Source organism: Lissotriton helveticus, chromosome 1_1 (genome assembly GCF_964261635.1).
Source record: "Lissotriton helveticus chromosome 1_1, aLisHel1.1, whole genome shotgun sequence".
In the NCBI taxonomy this organism is placed as follows: domain Eukaryota; kingdom Metazoa; phylum Chordata; class Amphibia; order Caudata; family Salamandridae; genus Lissotriton; species Lissotriton helveticus.
This window is the reverse complement of record NC_136057.1, coordinates 854,764,083-854,787,613: the sequence shown is the minus strand read 5'-3', so window position 1 is coordinate 854,787,613 and position 23,531 is coordinate 854,764,083. Positions and strand designations below refer to the sequence as shown.

At 47.4% G+C, this 23,531-nt stretch overlaps 1 protein-coding gene across 1 annotated transcript in view; it reads right to left on the bottom strand.

Moving 5' to 3' along the window:
* LOC144763009 (sodium-coupled monocarboxylate transporter 1-like) overlaps positions 1–23,531 on the bottom strand; it is a 797,300-nt gene that overhangs the window by 623,179 nt on the left and 150,590 nt on the right. The window contains exon 3 of the mRNA XM_078648324.1: positions 11,038–11,089. Coding sequence (XP_078504450.1) covers positions 11,038–11,089 — 52 coding nt within the window. The remainder of the gene's footprint in view (positions 1–11,037; positions 11,090–23,531) is intronic.

Sequence of the window (23,531 nt, the reverse complement as noted above, 5' to 3'; positions counted from 1 at the left end):
CAAGAAATCTAGAGAACATGCTAGACAACAAGCTCAAAATGATGACTCAAGTCAGTTCAGTGTGCACCTCCTGCATCCAAATCCTACGCATGCTACGAAAAATCTTCAAATGGTTGCAGTAGAACTCAAGCACTCATCACCAGCAGGTTAAAATAATTCCTACGCAGTCTCCAGACCATCCAGAACACAGCAGACAGACTCATAGTCAAACTCCCACGCCACACCCACATCACACAGACCCTTAGGAAGCTTTACTTGCTCTCCATTCACATGTGCAGCCAATTCATACATCTCGCAATCAATCAATCAATCATGCCATTTGTATAGCGCACTACTCACCCGGGAGGGTCTCAAGGCGCTTGGGGGGAGGGGTATGCTACTGCTTGAACAGCCAGGTCTTGAGTTGTTTCCTGAAGGCGAGATGGTCCTGGGTCAGCCGAAGGTGGATGGGGAGGGAGTTCCAAGTCTTGGCAGCCAGGTAAGAGAACGATCTTCCTCCGGCGGTGGCTCTTCGGATGCGTGGTACGGCTGCGAGGGCAAGGCTGGTGGACCGTAGCTTGCGGGTGGGCATGTAGAAGGTCAGGCGGTCGTTGAGGTACTTGGGGCCCAGGTCGTGGAGAGACTTGTGTGCGTGGGTGAGGAGCCGGAACGTGATCCTCTTGTCGACGGGGAGCCAGTGCAGGTTCCTCAGGAGGCTGGAGATGTGGCTGTGTCGGGGCACATCCAGGATGAGTCGGGCGGAGGCGTTCTGGATGCGCTGGAGTCTTTTCTGTAGCTTGGCTGTGGTTCCGGCGTAGAGGGCGTTTCCGTAGTCCAGTCGGCTGGTGACGAGTGCCTGGGTGACAGTCTTCCTGGTCTCGGTCGGGATCCAGCGGAAGATCTTGCGAAGCATACGCAGGGTGTTGAAGCACGATGAGGAGACGGCGTTGACTTGTCTGGTCATCGAGAGGGAGGGGTCCAGGATGAAGCCCAGGTTGCGTGCGTGGTCGGTTGGCTTGGGTGTGGTGCCCAGGGCTGGGGGCCACCAGGAGTCGTCCCAGGCGGAGGGCGAAGATCCCAGGATGAGGACTTCCGTCTTGTCCGAGTTCAGTTTCAGGCGACTGTCCTTCATCCACTCGGCGACGTCTTTCATCCCTTCGTGTAGGCAGGTTCTGGCGGTGTCGGGGTCTCTGGTGAGGGAGAGGATCAGCTGGGTGTCGTCGGCGTAAGAGATGATGTTGAGGTTGTGCTGGCGTGCGATGGCTGCGAGAGGTTTCATGTAGATGTTAAAGAGCGTGGGGCTGAGTGAAGATCCTTGCGGGACGCCGCAGATGACTTCGGTGGCCTCGGAGCGAAACGGGGGGAGGCGGACTCTTTGTGTTCTTCCGGCGAGGAACGAGATGATCCACTCCAGTGCCTTCTCTTGGATACCGATGTTGCTGAGGCGCTGGACTAGGGTGCGGTGGCAGACCGTGTCGAATGCAGCGGAGAGGTCCAGGAGGATGAGGGCCACTGTTTCCCCCTTGTCGAGCAGGGTCCGGATGTCGTCGGTGGCTGCGATGAGGGCGGTCTCGGTGCTGTGGTTGGCTCTGAAGCCGGACTGCGAGGGGTCGAGGGATCCGTTCGTCCCGAGGAAGGCGGTCAGCTGTCTGTTGACGATCTTCTCGATGACTTTAGCAGGAAAAGGGAGGAGCGAGATGGGGCGGAAGTTTTTGAGATCGGTGGGGTCCGCTGTAGGTTTCTTCAGGAGGGCGCTGATCTCGGCGTGCTTCCAGCTCTCCGGAAAGGTGGCGGTGTTGAAGGAGGCGTTGATGATGTTCCGGAGTTGGGGTGCGATGGTGGAGTCGGCCTTGTTGAAGACGTGGTGTGGGCAGGGGTCGGTCGGTGATCCGGAGTGGATGGTGTTCATCGTGCGGGCTGTGTCTTCGGTGGTCACTGTGGTCCAGGTGCGAAGGGTGGCAGTGGGGGGCGTTGGTTCGACGGTTGGGTGCGTGGGTGGGGCGCCGAAGCTGTTGTGGATGTCGGCGATCTTGCGGTGGAACAACGAGGCGAGGGAGTCGCAGAGGTCTTGTGACGGAGTGATGTCGTTGGTGCCGGTGCTGGGGTTGGAGAACTCCTTGACGATAGTGACGAGCTCTTTGCTGTCGTGGGCGTTGTTGTCCAGTCGTTCCTTCAGGGATTTCTTCTTGGTGGTGCGGATGAGCTGGTGCTGCTTGCGGGTAGCGTGTTTGAGGGCGGTCATGTTGTCGGTGGTCCGGTCGAGGAGCCAGGCTTTCTCGAGGGTGCGGCAGGTCTTCTTGGAGTCCGTGAGGTCGTCGGTGAACCAGGATGCCTTCTTGCTTCTGGGTCTGCTGGGAGGGTTCTTTAGTGGCGCGAGGTCATCGGCGCAGGCGGTCAGCCACTGTGTGAAGTTGCGGGCTGCTTCGTTGGGGTCCGTTGTGTTGGCGGGTGGGCTCTGGCCGAGGGAGGTGGTGAGCTGGTCTGCGGTGATCTTGCTCCAATTCCTGTGAGGTACCTGTTGCGGGTGGTGGTGAGTCGTGGATCTTTTGAAGCTGAAGTGGACACAGCTGTGGTTGGTCCAGTGGAGTCCGGTGGTGTGGCTGAAGGTGATGTACTTGCTGGAAGAGAAGACGGGATCAAGCGTGTGGCCGGCGTAGTGGGTGGGGGTGTTGACCAGTTGCTTGAGTCTGAGGTTGGCGAGGTTTTCCAGCAGGGCGGTGGTGTTGCGGTCCTTGTTGTTCTCCAGGTGGAAGTTGAGGTCCCCGAGGAGGATGTAGTCAGTGGAGGGGAGGGCGTGCGGGCTGATGAAGTCTGTGATGTCTTCGCTGAATTGTGTGCGTGGTCCCGGGGGTCTGTAGACGAGGGTGCCTCTGAGGGTCGTCTTAGGGTCGGTGTGAATCTGGAAGTGGAGATGTTCGGCTGCGACGAAGGAGTCGTTGGCGAAGGAGTCGTTGGCGTTGGTCGTGATGCGGATGGTGTTCCTGTGGACGATGGCGATGCCACCTCCGATCTGGTTGATGCGGTCCCTCCTGATGATCTTGTACCCGTCCGGGATGGCGATGGCGATGTCGGGTGCAGAGGAGGCGTTCATCCAGGTTTCCGTGAGGAAGGCGAGGTCCGGTGATGTAGCGTCGAGGAGGTTCCAGAGTTCCACGGCGTGTCTGTGGACGGAGCGGGTGTTGATCAGGATGCACTTGAGGTGGTTGCTGCTGGTGTTTGTCTTGGCGGGTGCGGGGCAGGTTCAGAGGCAGGTGAACTTGCAGGTGCAGCAGGTGAAGGGTCCGTGGGTGCGTCTCGGGGTGGCTCGGCAGCAGGCGTGGGTCTGGCCGGCATTGAGTGCGTTGAGAGTGGCGGCGTCGTAGGTCAGTCGGGTCGTCTTGCCTCGGTGGAGAGGGCCAGGGGTCCTGGCGCTGGCCGCGGTCCAGGCGCGGACGGGCGCAGACGGGCTTACCTTTGGCGCACCTTCGGCGCGCAATCGGTGCTCCCGATGCACGCGTCCGCTGCGCGGTCGCTCTGGGGGCGTCATAAGTAAGGAGCCGGGAGGGAGGAGCAGCTGGGTGGCGGGTGCGGGGCGGTGAATGGAATCACAGGGGGGCGTTGCCGCAGGGAGGCAGCGGCGGGAAATTCCAAGAAGCAGCGGGCAGCGGGAAATTCCCAGGAGCAGCGGGAAATTCCCAGGAGCAGCGGGCAGCGAGCGAAGGAATCTGCAGGCAGGAGGCGGCAAAGGCAGGCAGGAGCGGCAGCAGTGAGTGGTGCGACCAAGCCCTGTGGAGGGCTGAGCGGTCACACTCTGTGGTCCCCTTAAGTAAGGAGCCGGGAGGGAGGAGCAGCTGGGTGGCGGGAGCGGGGCGGCGAATGGAATCACAGGGGGGCGGGCCGCAGGGAGGCAGCGGCGGGAAATTCCAAGAAGCAGCGGGCAGCGGGAAATTCCCAGGAGCAGCGGGAAATTCCCAGGAGCAGCGGGCAGCAAGCGAAAGAATCTGCAGGCAGGAGGCGGCAAAGGCAGGCAGGAGCGGCAGCAGTGAGTGGGGCGACCAAGCCCTGTGGAGGGCTGAGCGGTCACACACACATACAAAGCCATACACAGGACCAGAATGCCAGAACAACCGCATACACTTCCCCCAACCCACCAGTCACCTATGCTCTGCCTCACTCCCACTCATGCCTTGCATCCACAAAACCGAACTTCGGTTATTCTCCTGCATCGCATCCAAGACATGGAACTGCCTCCTGCAACTCATCAGAGCCATCTCCTCACTTCTTGACTTTCACAAGAAGCTGATCAATTGGCTCTTCGTATAAGCATCCTCTGAACCACAAACCTACCAACATGCCCAAGTGCCTTCACACCCTCTTGGGTGATTATGGTGCCATACAAATCAATATAACACAACATACCATAGCACAATAAGGCTAGCAGTCAAAGAAGGACCCTTTTAACTAACAGGTACTGGGTTCCACCAGTACAATACTAAGTAAGTTTACTTATGACAATTGTGTATAAGACAATTAAACATACACTGTTAAGGGTTAGAACACTGGAACTGGTGTCTGGTTAACAGGCCTCAATGCACTGTCAAAATCAATACACCAGAACCTAATAGTCGAAAAGTGAAGCAAAAAGTGGTGGTGAACCTTCAAAAAGCCATTTCCCCACAATCAAGTGTTTGCCAGTGTAGCTGGCCAAATTGATTTCAATGCACAAATTTGCATTTATTTTCTAAAAAGTGTCTGAAAAGTACAACCTACTTGATGAGAATTCCAAGTTTTATTATGGAGGTGATTTAGCTTTCTAGTGTACATTAATGAATGCAGTCTTAACTGTTTCATAGGATGAAGCTTGACTTTGATCTGCATCTGTAGTAATGCCGAACAATCCCCCTGCGAGTAAAACATTTCCATTTCCATTTCTAGTACACATGGCATTTCTACATTCATCCCTCACAAAAGTACATACTTGCCGAAACAATCATAGGCACAAATAATGTGCCATTGTGAGGATTCATTGCAATAACCCTATTGTATGTGAAAGAGAGGAGAATATCCATAATGCCAGAAATGGCGGACGCTGTAGCATCCAAATGGGAGGTACCATTGAAGCAGTATCAAAAAGAGAGGTTATCTCAGAGCAGGATTCTAGATGCAAACTGTGAAACCACCAGTCAGAACCTTAGAGGCTGAGCTGCTGTCTGCCCACCTACGGCTCCACTAAGTGGAGATGGAACTAGTGCCCTCAGCCAGGTGACAGGCCGCAAATAGACCCATCCCAGGCTCACACATTCACCTATCATTTACCATGCCTAACTGTCCTACTGGTCAATGTCCAATAAAAGTCTCCTTCTGTACAGCACTTTTCCCACAACCTGCCTGTAACTGTGAGGGGTGTAAAATCCTACTAGAAGTCCAGGCAGTTTGACTTGCTTTTGATCAAATGTAGTTGAAACATCCATCTTTTGTCACGACCTTACAGTGAAATGTATTTTGGGGCCTTCCCAAATTTTATTTCATTTTAACCATTATTGCAGCACTAAAATGTTTTATAAAACACTGTTCACCATCATTTTTTCTAAACTGTCATTGATGGATATGCTCCAAGCTTTCTTTAAAGTTATTTTAAGTTAGTGGCGAGTTAACTGAAAACTTCACTTTTGAAGTTGGACAGAATTAGGAAACTCCAAACTTTACGAAGCAGATAAAGTTTCCTAACTTTACTAGAGGTAAGGTTTAGCCCTTCGGACCTTCTAGGTGTGATATTTTGTGGTGCCGAATGTCCCACTTAGGACATCCTCCTTTAAAAAATGTTGAGTCTGGAGGCTTTAGATCCACCAACTGAGGTAACAGGTACGGGAAGGAGGGCTCTGAGCTGAGGCCAACTATTTTTAAATAAAGATCTTCATAAGCTTTGCATTTCACATAGCTTAAACAGTTTAGAAAATACATAAAGTTGCGAGTTAGCTGACTTCACAACTATACATCCCTCTACTTTAAATCCCATTTAATTAATATTGAAACCACAATATCAATGGAACAGAATAGTGAAGACGGATTATCAAATTCATGATATCTGCAGGAAGGTAAGTATAGATTTCTGTACCTTAATCCAGATATATGTACCCATGCGGTATATTTCATGGTAAGTAGATGTGGAGATCGGAATAGTGAACCTATACTCCTCTGTATGCACGTATCTTTTAATATTCTGTCCTAGATATTCTTGCACCATGATATTCTGGGGGTCGATATTTAATTGTACATCCAATCGAACCAATAATTTTAAAAAATGCACCAAAAAGCATTGTGTGCTTTAAAACCTTGCATACTGTAACTTTCTTGCCTACAAGCGGGAAAAAAATCACCTGTAGTGGACCGCTTTAATAATTGTTCATAGCTGAGATCCATGCCCCCTAAAAGATATACTTCTGGCTATGGGTTGCAGTAATGATTCTTTACAGTATGACTAATAGCAAATAATATTGCGCTTTGTATCGGTAGTGGAACCCCAGTGATCCAGTGGCGTAACGAAACTTGAGGGGGCCCCCCTGCAGGTTACATGGAGGGGGGGGCCCCATGTTCCGGATCTATTCAAGCCTGTCACCCATGCACAGTGCTGGAGGGGACCACCTGGAGCTCAGGGCCACCCCTGCACTGCGGGGACTGCGGGAGCTATCGTTGCGCCACTTATCCTTAGGGGATCTGTATCTGTATATGATGATCTGATGTGACACACCTCATATCAACCCAGCTTCCCCAGTAAAATGGGCATGTAACAGTAGAAGACACATATTAGAGAAAGGGCCAGTCCTAAAACAGCAAAAAAAAGCAAGATCCAGGATGCTTCTTTGAATGCCAACCTATGACAGTACCTACGAGCTTTATCAGAATTTCACAAAAGGGTTAAGTTACTATTTGATTCCTTGTCACAAAAACACAATACACCTGGAGTGTGTTGATCATTGTTTTCAGGGTCAATTGATGTTATAAAAGAAAACGCTAGGAACTGCTCAGGTTGTTAAATCAAACATCAAAGGTGCAAAACTGCATTCCTGCTGATATGGAGTGACCGTACAAAAATGTATCGAAGGCCTGAGCCATCATTAAACAAGCAGTATGCGATGCCGGCTGTAAGAGCGCTAGAGGACTTAACCAGGCTTAGGGGCATAACTATCATTGGTGCAGCCAGTGCAGTGGAACTAGTGCCCAGGGGCGTGAGGGGCCCACTGCACTGTACAATGGCTGTATTTGACTGCTCAACCTGTAAGCAGGAGGATGGTTTTCCTTACGTGCATAAGTGCCGTGTGCACACTTGCTATGCACTGACCACCTGTGTCATTATGCAGCAGCTTGAGTGAAATCTCCTGGCAGTTGCTTATCTATTTTCTTAATTGAGTCAAGTCTTGGTATGCAGGACATTCAAAGATCCCAGACTCGGCAGCTGATGAACATCACAAGACCGATTAATTACACCCGTCTTTTAATATGAAAGCAGGACAAATAAATCTGAAGTATATAACTATTCATTTTAAAAGCATTTAATTAGAGACGTGTTTTGCAAACAAAAAACATAGAACAACTGGTCCTACAGAGCGTGGTTGTTAGCACTTAATCTTCAAATTAACAAAAACCAGCATCGCCTGTCACTTGGGCTATCTGTCTGCATGCTTATTTCTGGAAACTGACACACTCCATTCATCAACAGAGCAGTGCTTAGTTTGTAAAATATTAAGTGCAGGTGCTAATTTTTTTAGGAGGCCACACCCACTTTTCCAGCTCCGCCCACATCCTCCATAGGCTCCACTTACTTCCTTTCTTGGTTCCAGTCCCATCCACAAGCCTCAACACATCATATCCACATCCTCACATCTTGAGTTCCACAAGAAGCTGAAGACCTGGCTCTTCACATAAGCACCTTGGGGACCACAAACAAACACAGCTGCCCAAATGCATGCATACATTCTCGGGGGATTAGTGTGATACAAAAATCAATATAACATAACAAAATGTAACATATTGGAAGCCTATGACAACAACTTAAAAGTGGGTAAATCTCAACGTGCAGCTTTAGGAAAGGTCATTAGAGGACTTGAGGCAGCTTTGCAAACTAAAGAGAATGTGCTTGTACTGTTCTGTTTAAAAGATAGGCAGGGCTGAAGGAAGGAATACATTAAACAAGGCAGCAAAAAATGCAGGCAGGAAGGGGAGTACTGGAGTGAGGACATATATGAATAACGATGAAAGAAGGAGATAATAATAAAAGAATGAATAGAGGGAGAAAGGAAGTGAATGATGTGTGATGGAGGATTAGAAAAAAGGAAGGAAAGGAGCAAGATAAGCATAAGGAAAAGTTGATGATAAGAACGGAGGAAATTAAAGAAGAAGAAGTGAAGAAGAGAGGAGGAAAAAAGAAAGTAAGGAAATAATGGAGAACAAAGGAATGAATGCACCATGGGAGGAAGGATGAGGATTGAATGAGGGTGTAAGGAAGGAAGAATGGAATGAGGGTGTAAGGAAGCAGGAAGCAAGAAGCAGGAGGGGGAAGGAGGCATGGCTGGAGGTGCAGAGGAAGAGAAAAAGGGAAAAGAAAAAGATGGGACGAAGGAAAGAAAGGAGGTCAGGGGAATGGATACGAGTGTGAAAGGCACTGGGTCAAGGAGGGACAGAGAGAATGACAGTGTAATATTGCAAAGAAATTGAAAAACCAGTATTGAAATACATTTATGTCCTTAACATACCATGAATGTTTGTAAAGCACCTATTAACCAATTCGGTGTCAAGGCTGGATATGTATTTATTTTTTGTGCTTGTGCAGCTCTTGTTGCTTTTAAGAAGCAAGTAAATCCAAACTATAAAAAGCATACCTGTCTTGATCTTGGGCACTCGTTTAAATTATGGGTTAAGGTTTCGGTGTTATTGAACAGCTCACACAATTTATGTGGATTCCTCACAGGTTTTCCTGGGTTCTCACGGAGTGGGGCCCATGGAAGAGAAGGGGTGATTGTTTCATTGGGCCTTTCAACAGGATCAACACAGCCAAAACAGTTCTTTAGTTAGTAGGAGTTTGCACTACCATAAGCCTTTTACTTGGGCTCCTCGGCTACTCTTTGCATCAAGCTGGGAGGCTCAGTGTATACATGTATGTAAGTTAAGGTTGCATAACACAAACCCAGCTAAAAAAACATGTTACTGTTACTTGTTTGCAAAGAAGTAAACGGGCTAGCTCCACAGTTCCAAATTACATGTCTGATATACTATCTTGAGACCCACTCAAATCAAACCTACAATCAATCGATATTGATATCATAGCAAACCCCAAACCACCCTAGGTCACCTCAGAGTATTGGTCCTTCCTCCTTCTGGGACTTTCCATTGGAAGTTCCTGACAGCAGACACTCATGTACTCCCTCTCTACAAGAATTCAAAGCAGAGCTAAAGTAATATCTTTTTTCGACTTGATGAATGCGAGTGATCGCTTAGTACTAATCCTTACAATGATTGTTGATTGTTTACAATATGTTAACCACTTGCAGTCATTGATATAGTTCTCTTAATTGTATCCAAGTAAAACGCTTCTGTTTCAGTATTATATATCTTCACCAATATGTTAAGAAAAGTAAAAAAAACTTTTTTCTGAACGTTGTACGGTATTGTAAAACATTTCACCTGCAGTCCTCCACACTTCTAGCCTACCTTACCCCAGTTCAGTGAAAAGTCCGCCCTCAGCCAACGGAAATGAAACCATGTTCCTTGCGGAAGGCAGGCGCAATCTGCTGACGTGAGGTGACATCACTAAACGTGATGATTACGCTCTTCAATGTGCCTGGACCATGGTGGGCCTTCCTATGAGGACTTCCAGGAATCAACAGAAGAAGAACGTGGTTTTTAATAATTACCAGGCCATCTGCAAATTAAGCACCGCAACAGAGCCTCTTTGATTAGGAAATCACTGTCATCGTCGATGGGTGGCACACGCTGAACAGTTAGCAGGAACTCCGAGCAGCCACAGAGTACTGTGCTGAGGGGGCCCCCTGCAGCTGGGGGCCCCCCGCACTGCGGGGGCTGCGGGGGCTGCGGGGGCCTGTGTTTCGCCCCTGCTGTGATCCTAAAAGCAGAAGATATTTCATTCTGGACTGTGGTCAGGAAGCAAAAGTGCACTGGATTAATGTACTAGGGCTCAAGCCTTTAACATCCATTGGTGCTGCAGGTGCAGTAAACCGGAGCCCAGGGGTCCACAGGGGCCCAATGAACCCTGATTATTGAAGTATTTAGCCATTTAAACAGTAGCCAGATGGGACAGTTTCCTTCCATGCATTAGGGCCCATGACTCACTGGCTACTCTACTGCTAGGGTTTACACCAACTCTTCAGTGTGTGAACTCAAATTGCCTACACCTCTCAGGAGCAGCTGAAAAAGGAAACATTGCTGTAGTTGATGGTGCCTGAACAAATTATTCATATCCGGATGACTACAAAAGCACCGCATTGGAAAGAAAGGCACACTAGCATGTAGTTTTGGGCGCATTTCGTAGACAGGAAGATGTGAAAAATTAACCCTCACTTATATTCAAGGGTACAGAGACCCCAGATGTAGCCTGAAATGGGACAATGGGCTAATGAACTGGGATGTCAAAGCAGAACATAATAAACATTTACATCAGTATGTCAATCTGGATCACATTGACCTCCATTTTCTACAGGAGGAAGGGCAGATTTTTAAGAATAACCTCATAAATCCACTTTCTATCAATGAGCATTATAACAAAAACATTCAAATTGCTATTCACTGTTTACACAAGAAATGTGTGCAATGAAATATGTCCATATGTGACCACATTAATATTCATAGCTGTTTTATGTGAGAAGCCAAAGCCTATCATTTAGTGGTTCACAAACTGAGGCCCTGATTTACAGTTTGGTGGATGAGCTACTAGGTTACAACCATGGCGGATATCCCGTACGACGTATCACAAGACCATTATATCCTACGGCACTTGTAATATGGTGTCCGCACACTGGAGCTAGCAAAACATACAAATCTAGAAATGTGATGTTGCCATTTTCTTACCCTGATTTATTGCCAACGCTGGTATATAAATTACAATTCCAGTATACACCACCTGAAACGAAAATCCACAATGTTTAATCAGATGATCAGCAGAATCTCCAAAAATTGAAGTTTTGACCATAGATACTAAATGTATGTACAACAAACATCCCCTATGATCACTGTTCATCAATACAGTTCTTGGTTGTAGAGACAACATAGCATTTTGATACATGAAACTACTGTGTATAATAAAAACACATTTGCTACTCCCTCAGTACATGGTGGCACACAAAAATGCTACATCCCCTCCAGAGGCAGTTGTTATGTTGTCTAAAATAGGAGAAGTTCAGTTCTCAAATAGTGACGTTTGAATGTTTCACTGAAAAGGAAAATAGCACTGATGGTTTCATTTGACCTTACCTAACGTAATCAATCAAAAAAGATTTTTGTCTGCTGAGAAGAAAAAGAATTGAGTGAAATAGTAGTTCTATTCCCAACCTCTTTATATGTTCCTAGCTATCTCGTGCGTAGGAGAGATCCACAGAGAGCACAAGGGCAGGTTATGAAGCTTACCTGGGACACTAAATGAGTACAGATCACCAAGATACACTTGATGATGCCCAAAAACAGGTGCTGAGATGCCCAACATGTAACACTGTTACAGAACAGTTCAATTAAGGACCCACATAGATTGGATCTTCCTAGAATTGCAGAAGTGTTGTTTATTTATGGCACAAGCTCTCATGTCACCACCTGTATGGCGAGCCATGTGTTTGCCTGAACATCGCAGAGACAGATCAAAACATTTAACATATGTGAGAACAATTTTGTAGTTACAAATTAGCTCAGACAGTGAGTGATGCATCCAGAGACCAAGTTTCGGGCATCTACCTGAAATGTTACTGTATGCAAGAGGGTGATGCTTGACTTTGTAAGAATTAATGAGGGGGTGGGTGAGGTTCTCAGAAATGATCTTGAAATATTTGCCCATGTTTCCTAATGTTAGATGCGCAGATTGGTCATTCTAAATTGTATGTTTGGTAATTAGACCATTGCACCTTAAAGAATTTTGGATGCTGAGATTCATGAGGGCCAGCTTCTGCAGTGTATTTGTTAGACCCAGTGGTTTCTGGCTGGCTTGGACACACCAAAACCAGACAGAGTCCACCGCCCTAGATAGGATGAGTACGATACACTAGTCGGTTAACCTGTACTCACCCTTGTGTAGCTTGGCACAGAGCAGTCAGAATTATCCTCAGAATCAAAGTGTAAAGTATTGGCACAACCCCCACCCTCCCAACACACTGTGTATGCTACAAAAAGACTCCACACCCTATATATAAAACACTGGTCTTTGCATTACACACACATTGAAATCAAAACAATATACTTTACAGTTATATGCAATTGTCACTCTCTTTCATTAACAGCAGAACAGCACGAACATACATGTACTAGTCATAGGTATTCACTTGCTCCGTTATCCTCTCAGCCTCGTAAGCAACATATACCCATATGCGTACTTTCACTAGGTGCTCATGAACCAAGCAATCCTTCCCACATCAATAGCGACAGAAACATATATGCAGGCTGTTCCGAGGTATTTCACTTTCCAGCTAACACATTAGTATAATACAACATTCCCAATAAGGCATACCCCTTACAGTTGTAATGGTCAAGAAATCACAGGTTCTGACAATGCCTCTCGACCTAGCCCCTCAACCACTCAAACTACATCAGCCAACGATACATGTCGCACCCGCTGGCACCATTTTGATTAGATTGATGGGACCATCTAAAGTGGATGGAAACAATTACATGTTCTCGTCCATACAGTTTAGGTCCTCAGGCACCCGGTGGCACCTTCATGTGGGTTGGATCACTATCACCTCCCAGCAGGGCCGGAACCAAAACGGCCCTGACAAAGTGCTCGTCCGCCCCCCCTTCCTGGCGGGGTTGTGGGTGCCGCTGAGCTCTTTGCCAGGGCCAGTTTTCGGCTGATTTTGTTACATGGCTGATTTTGCCATGTAACAAAATCCCCCCCCACCCGTACAGTGGACCGGGGGATTTCCCGGTGCCCACTACGGCCAGTCTGGCCCTGCCTCCCAGGGAAAAGACTGTGAAACCCTAAGCTGGTGGGCTCCCAATTAGGAGAATTATTTCCCCACAGGTGGAGGCGTGAGCAGCAGTTGCTCCCTACAGACAGCCGTAGGAGAACCCAAGGCACAACGAGACCCCTCGGGTCTAGTCATTGTATTCTCAGAACGGAGTACCTTGTGGTGTGGGTCCATAGATAGGGAGCTGGTGACCTCAGACTGATGCCACAATGTCAGGCGTTGTCTTCCTCCTGATCGGGAGGTCAGAGACAGTCTATGCTACCAGCTAGGGCCCCGTGGACTCTGAAAACTTCCCTTAACACCTATTCCAACACCACAGGCTTCTGGTTGTAAGTTTGAGTCCCTCTGACTCAGCAGACTTCCCTGGCACTCCTTAAACTCCTCACGCTACAGCACCCCCAGGTGGACGGCTGGTCATTACAAGCGCACTTCTCGGCACAGTGTGATTACTTTACTGTACACGTTGGGATGGTCCTTGTCCCAACCAACGATCACTTGCACCTGTTTCTACTACACCCTGCGCGGTCCTTGCAATCTCGAGCAAATGGGGAGCTTCTTTCTGTCTCTGGGATCCTGAGGACAGGAGGCTAGCCTACCGGGCCTTGGAGAGTGCTTAGGGTCCTGGGCCACGACAATTGACAATTAGCTGCAGACCAGCAACATCCAGGCAAAAGGAGGCTAAGCCAAAGCCTAGCAAACCGAAGGAGATGATGGACGGATGGAGCTGACCCTTTTCAGGCACTCACCCCCAGTCACAGATCTGCGTTGAATCCATCATCATTCTTTAGCTCACTTGGCCACCTCAGTTCAGACCCAGTCATAGGCAAATCAGTCTTGACCCTGTGCCTCATGGGAACAGTTCAGCCCGAACTGTGAAGCCAGTTCTTCCCTGAACCAGAAACAAGCATCCTGGGACCGGTTTCTGGGTAACAACCTTCATCAACCAGGCTAGCTTGAATCCAGTGACAAAGTGAGCAAGGGACTCACGTCTGGGCATACCCCTACAAAGCAAACACAAGGAGATGATGGACAGAGCGCTGAAACACTGCAGACATGACCGGCTGAGAGGGCAAGATGGCGGACGCGGCAGCGTCCGAGTGAGCAGCAGCTGAGGTGCTCTCGCCGCATTTGCTTCCCACTGCAGTTTCTATTGCGGAGTTATGCGGAGCTATGCCGGAGCACTGTCGGAGGAACGCTTAGTTTGATAAAGATACTGCCTCGATCTTGAGAAGCCCTAAGAACATCTTGCCTGACCTGGGATGCGTCTGGATTTGTGGTGCAGCTTTCGGCGGTCACTGCAGCTGGCGTGGCGTTTCCTAGTCGCTGCGTTGACCCGGAGTCTGAGGGAGGAACGGAGTGGAGCAGAGCAGAGTGCCGAAAGGAGGGCAGCAGACTGGGATTTTCATCAAGCGGCTTCCAGGGGCTGGCGGTCTCCGTCTCGGCTTCATCAGGGAAGGAGTAGTGCTCAAAGCAGGATGGCTCCTAAGAACCCCACCTCGGGTACAGTAGCCAGGACCCAGAAGCCGAAAACCAGAACGGCCACAGCGGCAGCTGTTGATCCTGAGCGGAATGTAGACAGTATTCTGGGACTTTGAGGACTGGTCGCGATCCCCAAAATACCGGGTATGTTTAAGAAAAAGAATCAAAACTCAGATAAAGGCAGTCAAGTAACTTACGACAATGTGATAATTGCGATAATTTAAAAACGCCCCAGACTGAGGCACCCACCCAGCTTTCTGTCTCTCTGTGTGCAGGGAATGCTGTTAATGTGGGAAATACTGGCATTCCAAGGGACAGAGTAAAACAAGCTTCTGGGAAAGCCCTAACAGAGCCGGCCCTAGTCTCTACAGTCCTTATCTCTCCTTTGCCAATCGTGCAAGAGCCTCCAGAGGGGCTACCTGCTGGAAGTAACATACAGGAGGCACCGACCCTCTTCGGGGACACAGAATCTATTGATTCGGCTGGGAATTTCTATTCCATGTCGGACTTATCTAATGCCCTAGAGTCAGAGGGTTTAGATGGAGAGTGGATAGATGATGTAAGTGCTAATAGTATGACCAGCTCAACCCATGAACTGCGGAACCCAGCAGATGAAGAGGATGGCGACATGGGGGGGATCACCCTCCGGTAGACCAGAGTGGGGGGCAGAGGAAAATACAGTGCTCACAGCACAAGGTGAAAATGTTGGTTCTACGCCCCATGTCTTAGCCTCCCCGATTCTAATCACGCCTGTAGATATTTCAGATGGGTCTCAGATTCCTGAGGTCACATTGGGGACACTATATCAGGTTATGCTCCAGCATCGCGAGGAGACAAGAGCAGAGAACTTGCGCACTCAAGGTGCAGTCCGCAGGTTGCAAAACAACCTAAGGCGCGTAGCCAAATCCTGTAATGAAATGACAGCTAGAGTTGTGGAGGCTGAAGGAAGGATCTCGGCGATTGAAGACACTATGAACCAGCAAAAATCACAGCTATCTTCTTTGGAAGGTTTAAGGGACGAGATTAACTGGAAGCTGGTCGACCTGGAAAATAGATCTAGGCGAAATAACCTACGAATCCTGGGCATACCCGAGGGAAGTGAGGGGGGGGATGTCAGGCAATTCGTCAGCGAGCTTTTCTCAGAGGCCTTTCCGGAACTATCCCACTGGAAATGGGACGTGGAACTTCAAAGGGCTCACAGGTTTCCCTTTCAAAAAAACACTAGGCTTGTTGCAAACGCCAAACCAAGAGCCATACTGATCTGTCTAAACAACTTTCTGGCTAGAGAGGCTCTTTATGACCTAGCCAGACCTGATCGGAAAGGTAGGGGGAAAGGCCTGGAGTTTTTTGTTCGCCCCGATTATTGCCATGCCACGGTCCAACAGTGCTGGCAATTTCGCCAACTAATTCCACCTTTCCAGGCTAAGGGCGCCCAGGCTTTTCTCCTTAACCCCTCAAAACTGAAAGTAATTTATAAAGAGAGATCATACTTTCTAACATCTGAGGGGGCAGCTAAAGAGCTACTAGCCTCATTTTGATCCATACTTAATCTATCTGGTGTGGGGACTCTGCTGTGTTTTCTGTTTTGTTTTTTCCTTCTTTAAGTGAAAATGAATTAGAATTACATCTTTTTTTTCTCTCAGATAAGCTGCTGGATGATAATTCAAAAGTGTAATGCGATGGGAAGCAAGTCGCGAGGCACAAGATGCTTTTCACTTCATCAATGTCAGGGACTGTTCAGACCCTTTGCCCTTTGCGGGTCAGGGTAAAGGGCGGGGAGAGGGAGGGAAAGGGGTGAGGCACTGGGTGGTTGGGGAGGGGTGAGGGGGAAAGCAAGGACAGAAATACTGGAACTAAGAGTGATTTGTGTTGTAATATGAATATGAATATGGATATGAATTATAAGAAATCTTTTTGCTGTAAAGGGGAATTACAGATTAATATAGACACACTTGCGGGATTAATGCTGTTTTTGCTCAATAAATCGGTATGATGGGCAAATTGAGGATTTGTTCCTGGAATATATGTGGTCTCAATAACAGGAAAAAAAGGGGTGTATGCGCACAAATAATACAGAGTATGAGGATAGACGTATTGTGTCTACAGGAAACGCATCTCACCTGGAATGATAGGCATCTATTTAATGACCTGGGTCTGCATCTATTGGGATGTACCCGTCAAGGCACGACCACAAAAGGGGTGGCGATTCTCATGAAAAGAGGACTGGGGTGTCTCAAGCGTACCAAAGTAGATCAGTATGGTAGATGGATGATTTTAGAAATCAGTATTGATACCAAAGTCTGGACAATATGCTCAATTTATGCTCCAAATTCAGATGACCCCGATATTCTGAATTCTTTAAGTTTAGAATTAGCTGGCTGGCCATCTCCCTTAATAATCTGCGGAGATCTAAATATCCATTTGGAAGGTGGGGGGTTACTCAATATATCCAGGCCTAAAAAAAAAAAGACATATAAGGCATTAAGAGGTTTAGTATTGGATTTTGGTCTGTGTGATGTGGGGTACGTTAAAAATCGTTTGTCACCGGGCTTTACATTCTTTTCTGCCCCACACCAGAAATTTGTTCGGTTGGACTATTTCTTTGCTGGGCTCATTAACAATGTTCTATTTGAGATTTTCCCTCGAATAATTTCAGACCATAATCCGGTGCTGATAGAGGTTAAAACAGATGCCGGATGCACATTAGAAGTAAGACCATGGTCATTTGAGCGGAAATTGTTGGCTGACCCATTAGATATAGAATATATGGGTAAGTGGATCAGGGAATTTTTTGAGATTAACATAGGAAGTGCTTCTGTTCAAAGTGTGTGGCATGCTTTTAAAGCTGGGGTACGCGGGGAGACACTAGCCTACTCGATCAATAAGCAAAAAAATATCCGGAATAAACTTGACATATATTATAAGGCGGTACAGGAATGGGAGGAAAAGTTAATCACTGCCAATAGTCTAGCACAAGATGTAGAGAATATTAAAACTACTTTAGCCATACACAAAGCAAGATTGTATGAGATATTTGCGATCAAACTGGCGAGCAGGTGGCAATTTTTAGATCACATATATATGAAACTAGCAGCCCATCCCGACCTTGTCCGGGAGCAATCAGGCTTCCCCGACCCCCGCCTGCCCCGACATTGGCCAGCAGCCCGGGCCCCCGTCCGCCCCGTCCCCCGGCTGCCCCGACCCCCGCCTGCCCTGACATTGTCCTCCAGAGGCTTACCTCACACAATTATGCCAGAGGCCCAGTGTTGCAGTGGTGACCAGCAGCCGCGCCTGAGGCATTGGGGAGCTTTCTGGGTAAGTGGGGCTCTGGCGCTCTGTTTGCAGGGAGGCGAGGATGAGCAGAGGTTGCAGGGATAAGAGTAGGAGTTCACAGAGTATAGAGCGCCCGGCGGGAGTCGGGAGCTTGAGCACAATTATGCCAGAGGGTCACCCGCCTGTCCCGACCCCCGCCTGCCCCGACATTGTCCCCCAGAGCTTTTTTGTTGTAACTCCCCGTCCCCCGCTTGCCCCGACCCCCGCCTGCCCCGACATTGTCCCCCGGAGCCTTACCTCAGCCGCCGCTCCTCAGTTCAGTGCTCCTCGCCGGTCCGCCGGTCCGCTGCTGCTCACCGCCTGTGTGCCGCTCGTCAGTGCTCCTCCCCCGCGCCATGTCCGCCGCTCCTCCTCGCGTTCCTGGACGCCGCTCCTCCTCGCGCTCCTGGACGACGTCAGCACGCAGGTCGCGGTCGGCGCTACTTCGAGGGGACTACTTTTTTTTAAATGTACATTTTTTAAATATAACGTATTTTTTTAATGTATATAGCCTATGTTCATCTGCACCCCTGAGGATTCCAACAATGTATCGGGTGTGTGGAGTGGCGCTGTGGTTCCCAAATTTACCCGCCTCAAAGCCTCAAAGTTCTTCCTTTATAATAGTAGTATAGATGGGGGAAAACTCGGGTAGGATTTTGGCGAAAAAGATAAGACAAAAAGAGGAACTTAATTCTATTAATGCTATACAGGATGAGGCAGGCCAGACTCATAATAACCCTGAGGAAATTCTTGAGGTTTTCCGGCAGTTCTATTCTAAGTTGTATGAGCAGGATACTTTAGTGTATTCTAGCGACTCTATTATGAATGTTACCACTCTTGACAACACCTCGAAATTAACTACCGCCCAGGCACAGTCTTTGGATGCTGATATTACACGGGAGGCAATTGAGAGGGCCTTGCTCTCTCTTGCTGTCGGCAAAGCCATGGGACCGGATGGTACCCCTCTGGAGTTTTTTAGGTTATTTAGGCATGTATTAAAACACGATTTACTGGTTACCTTTCTGGAAGCACAGAAAGGGGCGGCCCCAGCTTCATGGAGACAATTGACTATAATGGCGTTTCTTAAAAAAGATAAATCCCCCCTCAATCCGGCCTCGTATAGGCCGATTTCGCTAATCAATGCCGACAGCAAGGTTTTTTCAAAAAGTTTAGCTTCTCGAATCTCAGGCGTAATCTCTTATATAGTGTCACGTTGGCAACATGGGTTTATCCTCAACAGGGACACGGCGGATCATGTCCGGAGGGTTATTGACCTAATGGACTGGGAGCAGGGGACTAACACGGCAATAGGGATCACCCTGTTGGATGCCGAGAAGGCATTCGACAGGGTGGCCTGGCCTTACCTCTGGGTTCTGCTTTCTTTGAAAGGGTTTGGTCCACGAATGATTGCGGCATTGAAAGCTCTGTATGAATCACCAATCTCCTGTATCAAATTTGGGGTAAACAAATCTGGTTTATTTCCTATTCATCGGGGTACAAGGCAAGGGTGCCCGTCCCCACCGCTTCTTTTTGCCATCTATATTGATATCTTTCTTAATGAATTGAATCATGCGGAGGACATAGCCCCTGTCGAGGTTGCAAATACCAGGTATAGAGCACTCGCCTACGCGGACGATGTGGTGGTGATCACCACAGACATTGCAAAGGCAATGCCAAAGATCGAAGAGCTTGCTATTCAGTTTGGCGCTTTTTCAGGTTATAAATTGAACTAAAACCCAAACAGTATTTGTGGGCCAGAATCCCCATGCACATCTTAACATTGTACCTGCCGCGTCATACTTGGGCATCAAGATTACAACCCCAGTGTCCGCTATTCCAGAACTTAATTTCAACCCAATTATTAAAAAGGCTAACACTACATTGGAACGTATTGATCAATTGCATCTGTCTTTATATGGGAGGAATAACGTGCTAAAAATGCTAATACTCCAGAAACTGCTATACTTATTCAGAACGGTCCCTTTTGAATTCCCTCTCAGCTTTTTTAAACAATTGGAGAGGATGGCTGCGAGATTTCTGTGGGGCTATAAACGCCAGCGTAGAGCTTATAAGAAGATGATTCTTCCGAAGGCAAGGGGTGGGTGGGGCATTCCACATTTTATGTTTTATTATCTTGGTCCGTACTACAGTTTATTACTCCTTTAATAATAGGTGCTACGGTGCAACTGTTAGTTTCTCATGCCCCATCCATTTACGAATTCTCTTTAGGGGTTGAGGCCCGTGGGTGCCTGTTAAAAAATGTAGAACCTGGCTACTATAAAAAATCTTTAAGATTTTGAAGGTGGCGTTCAGGGCAGGGAAGTTAATCAGGCGCCATGTAGGGATTCCAAAAAGTTTGAGATATACCCCTTTGCTGTCACCACATATTTTTTCTCCTATCTTTAGAGATCACATAATGATGCGATGGTGCAACTGCGGTATTAACTGTCTTGGGGATTTATGGCAGAATAGTCACATGATATATTTTTCAGATCTTCAACCGAAGTTTAATCTTACAAATAGTGATTATTTCAAATACCTTCAGTTGCATAGCTTTCTTAATACTCTAACGCCGATGGAACGCTCTGCTCTGCAGAAGATTCCCCTGATAGAAAGGATGTACAGCAAAAAAAGGATCAGCTTTTTTTATAATCTATTACTATCATTATGTACCAGATGACAAACCGTCTGTTCAAGAGAGATGGGCTGAGAAGCTGGGCTCCGATAATATCATGATAGAGGATTCTATCTCTTTGGCTAACTCCATTCTTTTGACAGGCAGAATGCGCACACAGCACTATATGGCTCTTTTTGATCTATATTACACCCCCGCAAAAATCTCAAAATGGGGAACGACATAGGGTACATCATGCAGTAGATGTGGACTGTTTGCTGCTGATGCGGCTCATATGTTTTTTCTGTGTCCACAATTAACTCTATTACTGTCTGCAATTCAATCTTTTCTTTCTTTATTACTCGGTTCTCCAGTAAAATTGACAGAGGAGATAGTACTGATGGGGGTGTCTTTTGCTACATCGGTAGAAGAAAAGAGAAACTTGGTATTTATCTCGATGGCAATTCTGCGGGGATGTGTTACTCAAGAATGGATTAGTCCTGAACCTCCATCCTTTTGTACTTGGAGGGCCCGCTTGCTAGCTATGTATAATCTAGAACATGCCATCTATAGAACAAAGGGTCGGAAAAAAAGAGCCTTAGGAGGGAAAATATGGGCGCCGGTCCAGCAGTGGATTCAAGGGGAACTGGGGTAGTTTTGTGCCCACTGTTATTTCTGCCAATGCTGTTTATTCTCTTCTTTCTTTTTTATGTTGTTTTTCGAATTCGTATCTATATGTATGATGAATCTTTGTGTTCTCTTTTGTCTTGCTTGCTTGCAATAAAAAATAAATAAAAACAAAAAAAAGAAACACTGCAGACATTCACCCTAGTCACAGATCTGGGTTGATTGCATCATCATTCTTTAGGTCACTTTGCCATCTCAGTTCAGACCCAGCCATATACAAATCAGTCTTGATCCTGTGACTCACAGGAACAGTCCGGCCCAAACTGCCAAGCCATGTCTTCCTTGAACTGGAAATAGGCAACCTGGGACCAGTTTCTGGGTAACACTCTTCATCAGCCAGGCTATCTTGAGTGGCAAAGTGAGCAAGGGACCCACGTCCGGGCATACCCTGCCAACTTAGGGCGAACAAAGCAAATACAAAGAGATGATGGACAGAGCACTAAAACGTTTCAGACACTCACCCCCAGTCACAGATCCGGGTTGAATCCATCATCAATCTTTAGCTCACTTGGCCAACTCAGTTCAGACCCAGCCATATGCAAATCAGTCTTGACCCTGTGCCTCATGGGAACAGTCAAGCCCGAACTGCCAAACCAGATCTTCCCTGAACTGGAAACAAGCATCCTGGGACCTGTTTCTGGGTAACACCCTTCATTAGCCAGACTAGCTTGAATCCAGTGGCAAAGGCAAAATACAACAAATGATAGTCCCCTTCCTAAAGCATGACAAGCCCCAGGCCATCACAAGTCTGCGGATAATCCAGTTGCAGTCCTTTCAGCACCAACAATTCAACTTGTCTATGTCTTAGCGTGGAAGCATATACTTCCATTCCCCAAAGCGTCTCTAGTTCCCCAGTAGTTATACCCAAAATGTCATTTGAAGATGAGATCAGTTCAAAAGGCCACCTTTGAAATGTATAGTCCCTCTCTAAATGTTGTCCTGTGTGTCATTCTACCCCGGAAGGCTTGCTCAATATCTTTAGTGGAGCCAAGACCCTGCCCCTTGGAATGCAGATGCCAGTTCCACCCCCTCCGAACCATCCCAGGAAGGCCCTAGAGAGTCAGAGGCTGCAGTTTCCCTTGAGCACCTCATTTATGGCTGTCTTATCAGTAATACACAGATGTAGCTGTGCCCCCAGCACCCAGATGTGGATTGGAGATAGTCGGACAGGCACACAGAGCCACAAGCACAGAAATGCCCACTTTCCCAAATTGGTATTTCCACCATAATAATGTTGAATCCACCTGTACCACCAGCGAGGATTCACCATTACTAACTCATCGATTCAAACACTATACTGCCACTCTTCTGCACATAGGAAATACAGCCAATAGCCTTTGCACAGATCTCTCTTGTCAATTCAATGCGAGCAGCAGACCCAACCGTACTGAACCCATTATCCGGTACCATTCATTACCAGTGCAAGTAGTGCACCCACACATACGCCCTACCTCTTCCAGACACCACACCCTATCTCCAGGGAGCACTCCGATGTAGCAAGAGACATGCAGAACCTTGGCAATAGCTTTTTAAATGCCAAGCCGAGTAACAGTAACCTGCACACAAAGGCCTATTATGGCAAACCTGTGGCACATTTGAAGAGCTACCTCCGTGGGTGACACAACCAGTGCTGCAGGCCACAGAGGAGCATTTGAGTTACATGCCCTTAGGTATATGCCTTACCTTTGGCAAGGGACTTACAGCTAACTGAAATCAGCCAATCATGCATACACTAATCATCAGCTTGTATATGGCACGCATAGTACTTTGGCTCTGAATAGCAGTGTCAAAGCACTCAAAGTCCTACGCCAGCAAAACAAGGTCCAAACAGGAGGTTGGAAGCCAGCAAGTTCAGGGGATACCACACCAGAAGACACCGGATCTAACAGTATTTAAATAGAGCTTTGAGTAGTCAAAGGCCTTGTGAAGAAGTTCAAAGAACCTGAGAAGGCATTTTATTTCAACTACTACATTAATTAGTAGCGATGCAAAATCTGATTCCAATGAAATGGTGTGGTTGAAGACCTTTGACCTTACACCTATAGGTCTTTGATTTTATCAGAAGACATACAGTTCAAGAATCTCCATAAACATTTGAAATATATGGTGCATCCTGAACAATTAGGAGATGGTTGTGTTGCACAAACAAATCTCTTGCATGAAAGATTAGTAGGTGAGCTGTTTGATTATAAGAGTTTTCAAAAAGAAATCAATAAAGAAATGTCTAATGGTAAGTAATTTGGAGAATCAACGTACTTAGAGGAGTATTAAACAATAAACCTTATTGCATAGGGTTGTGATGT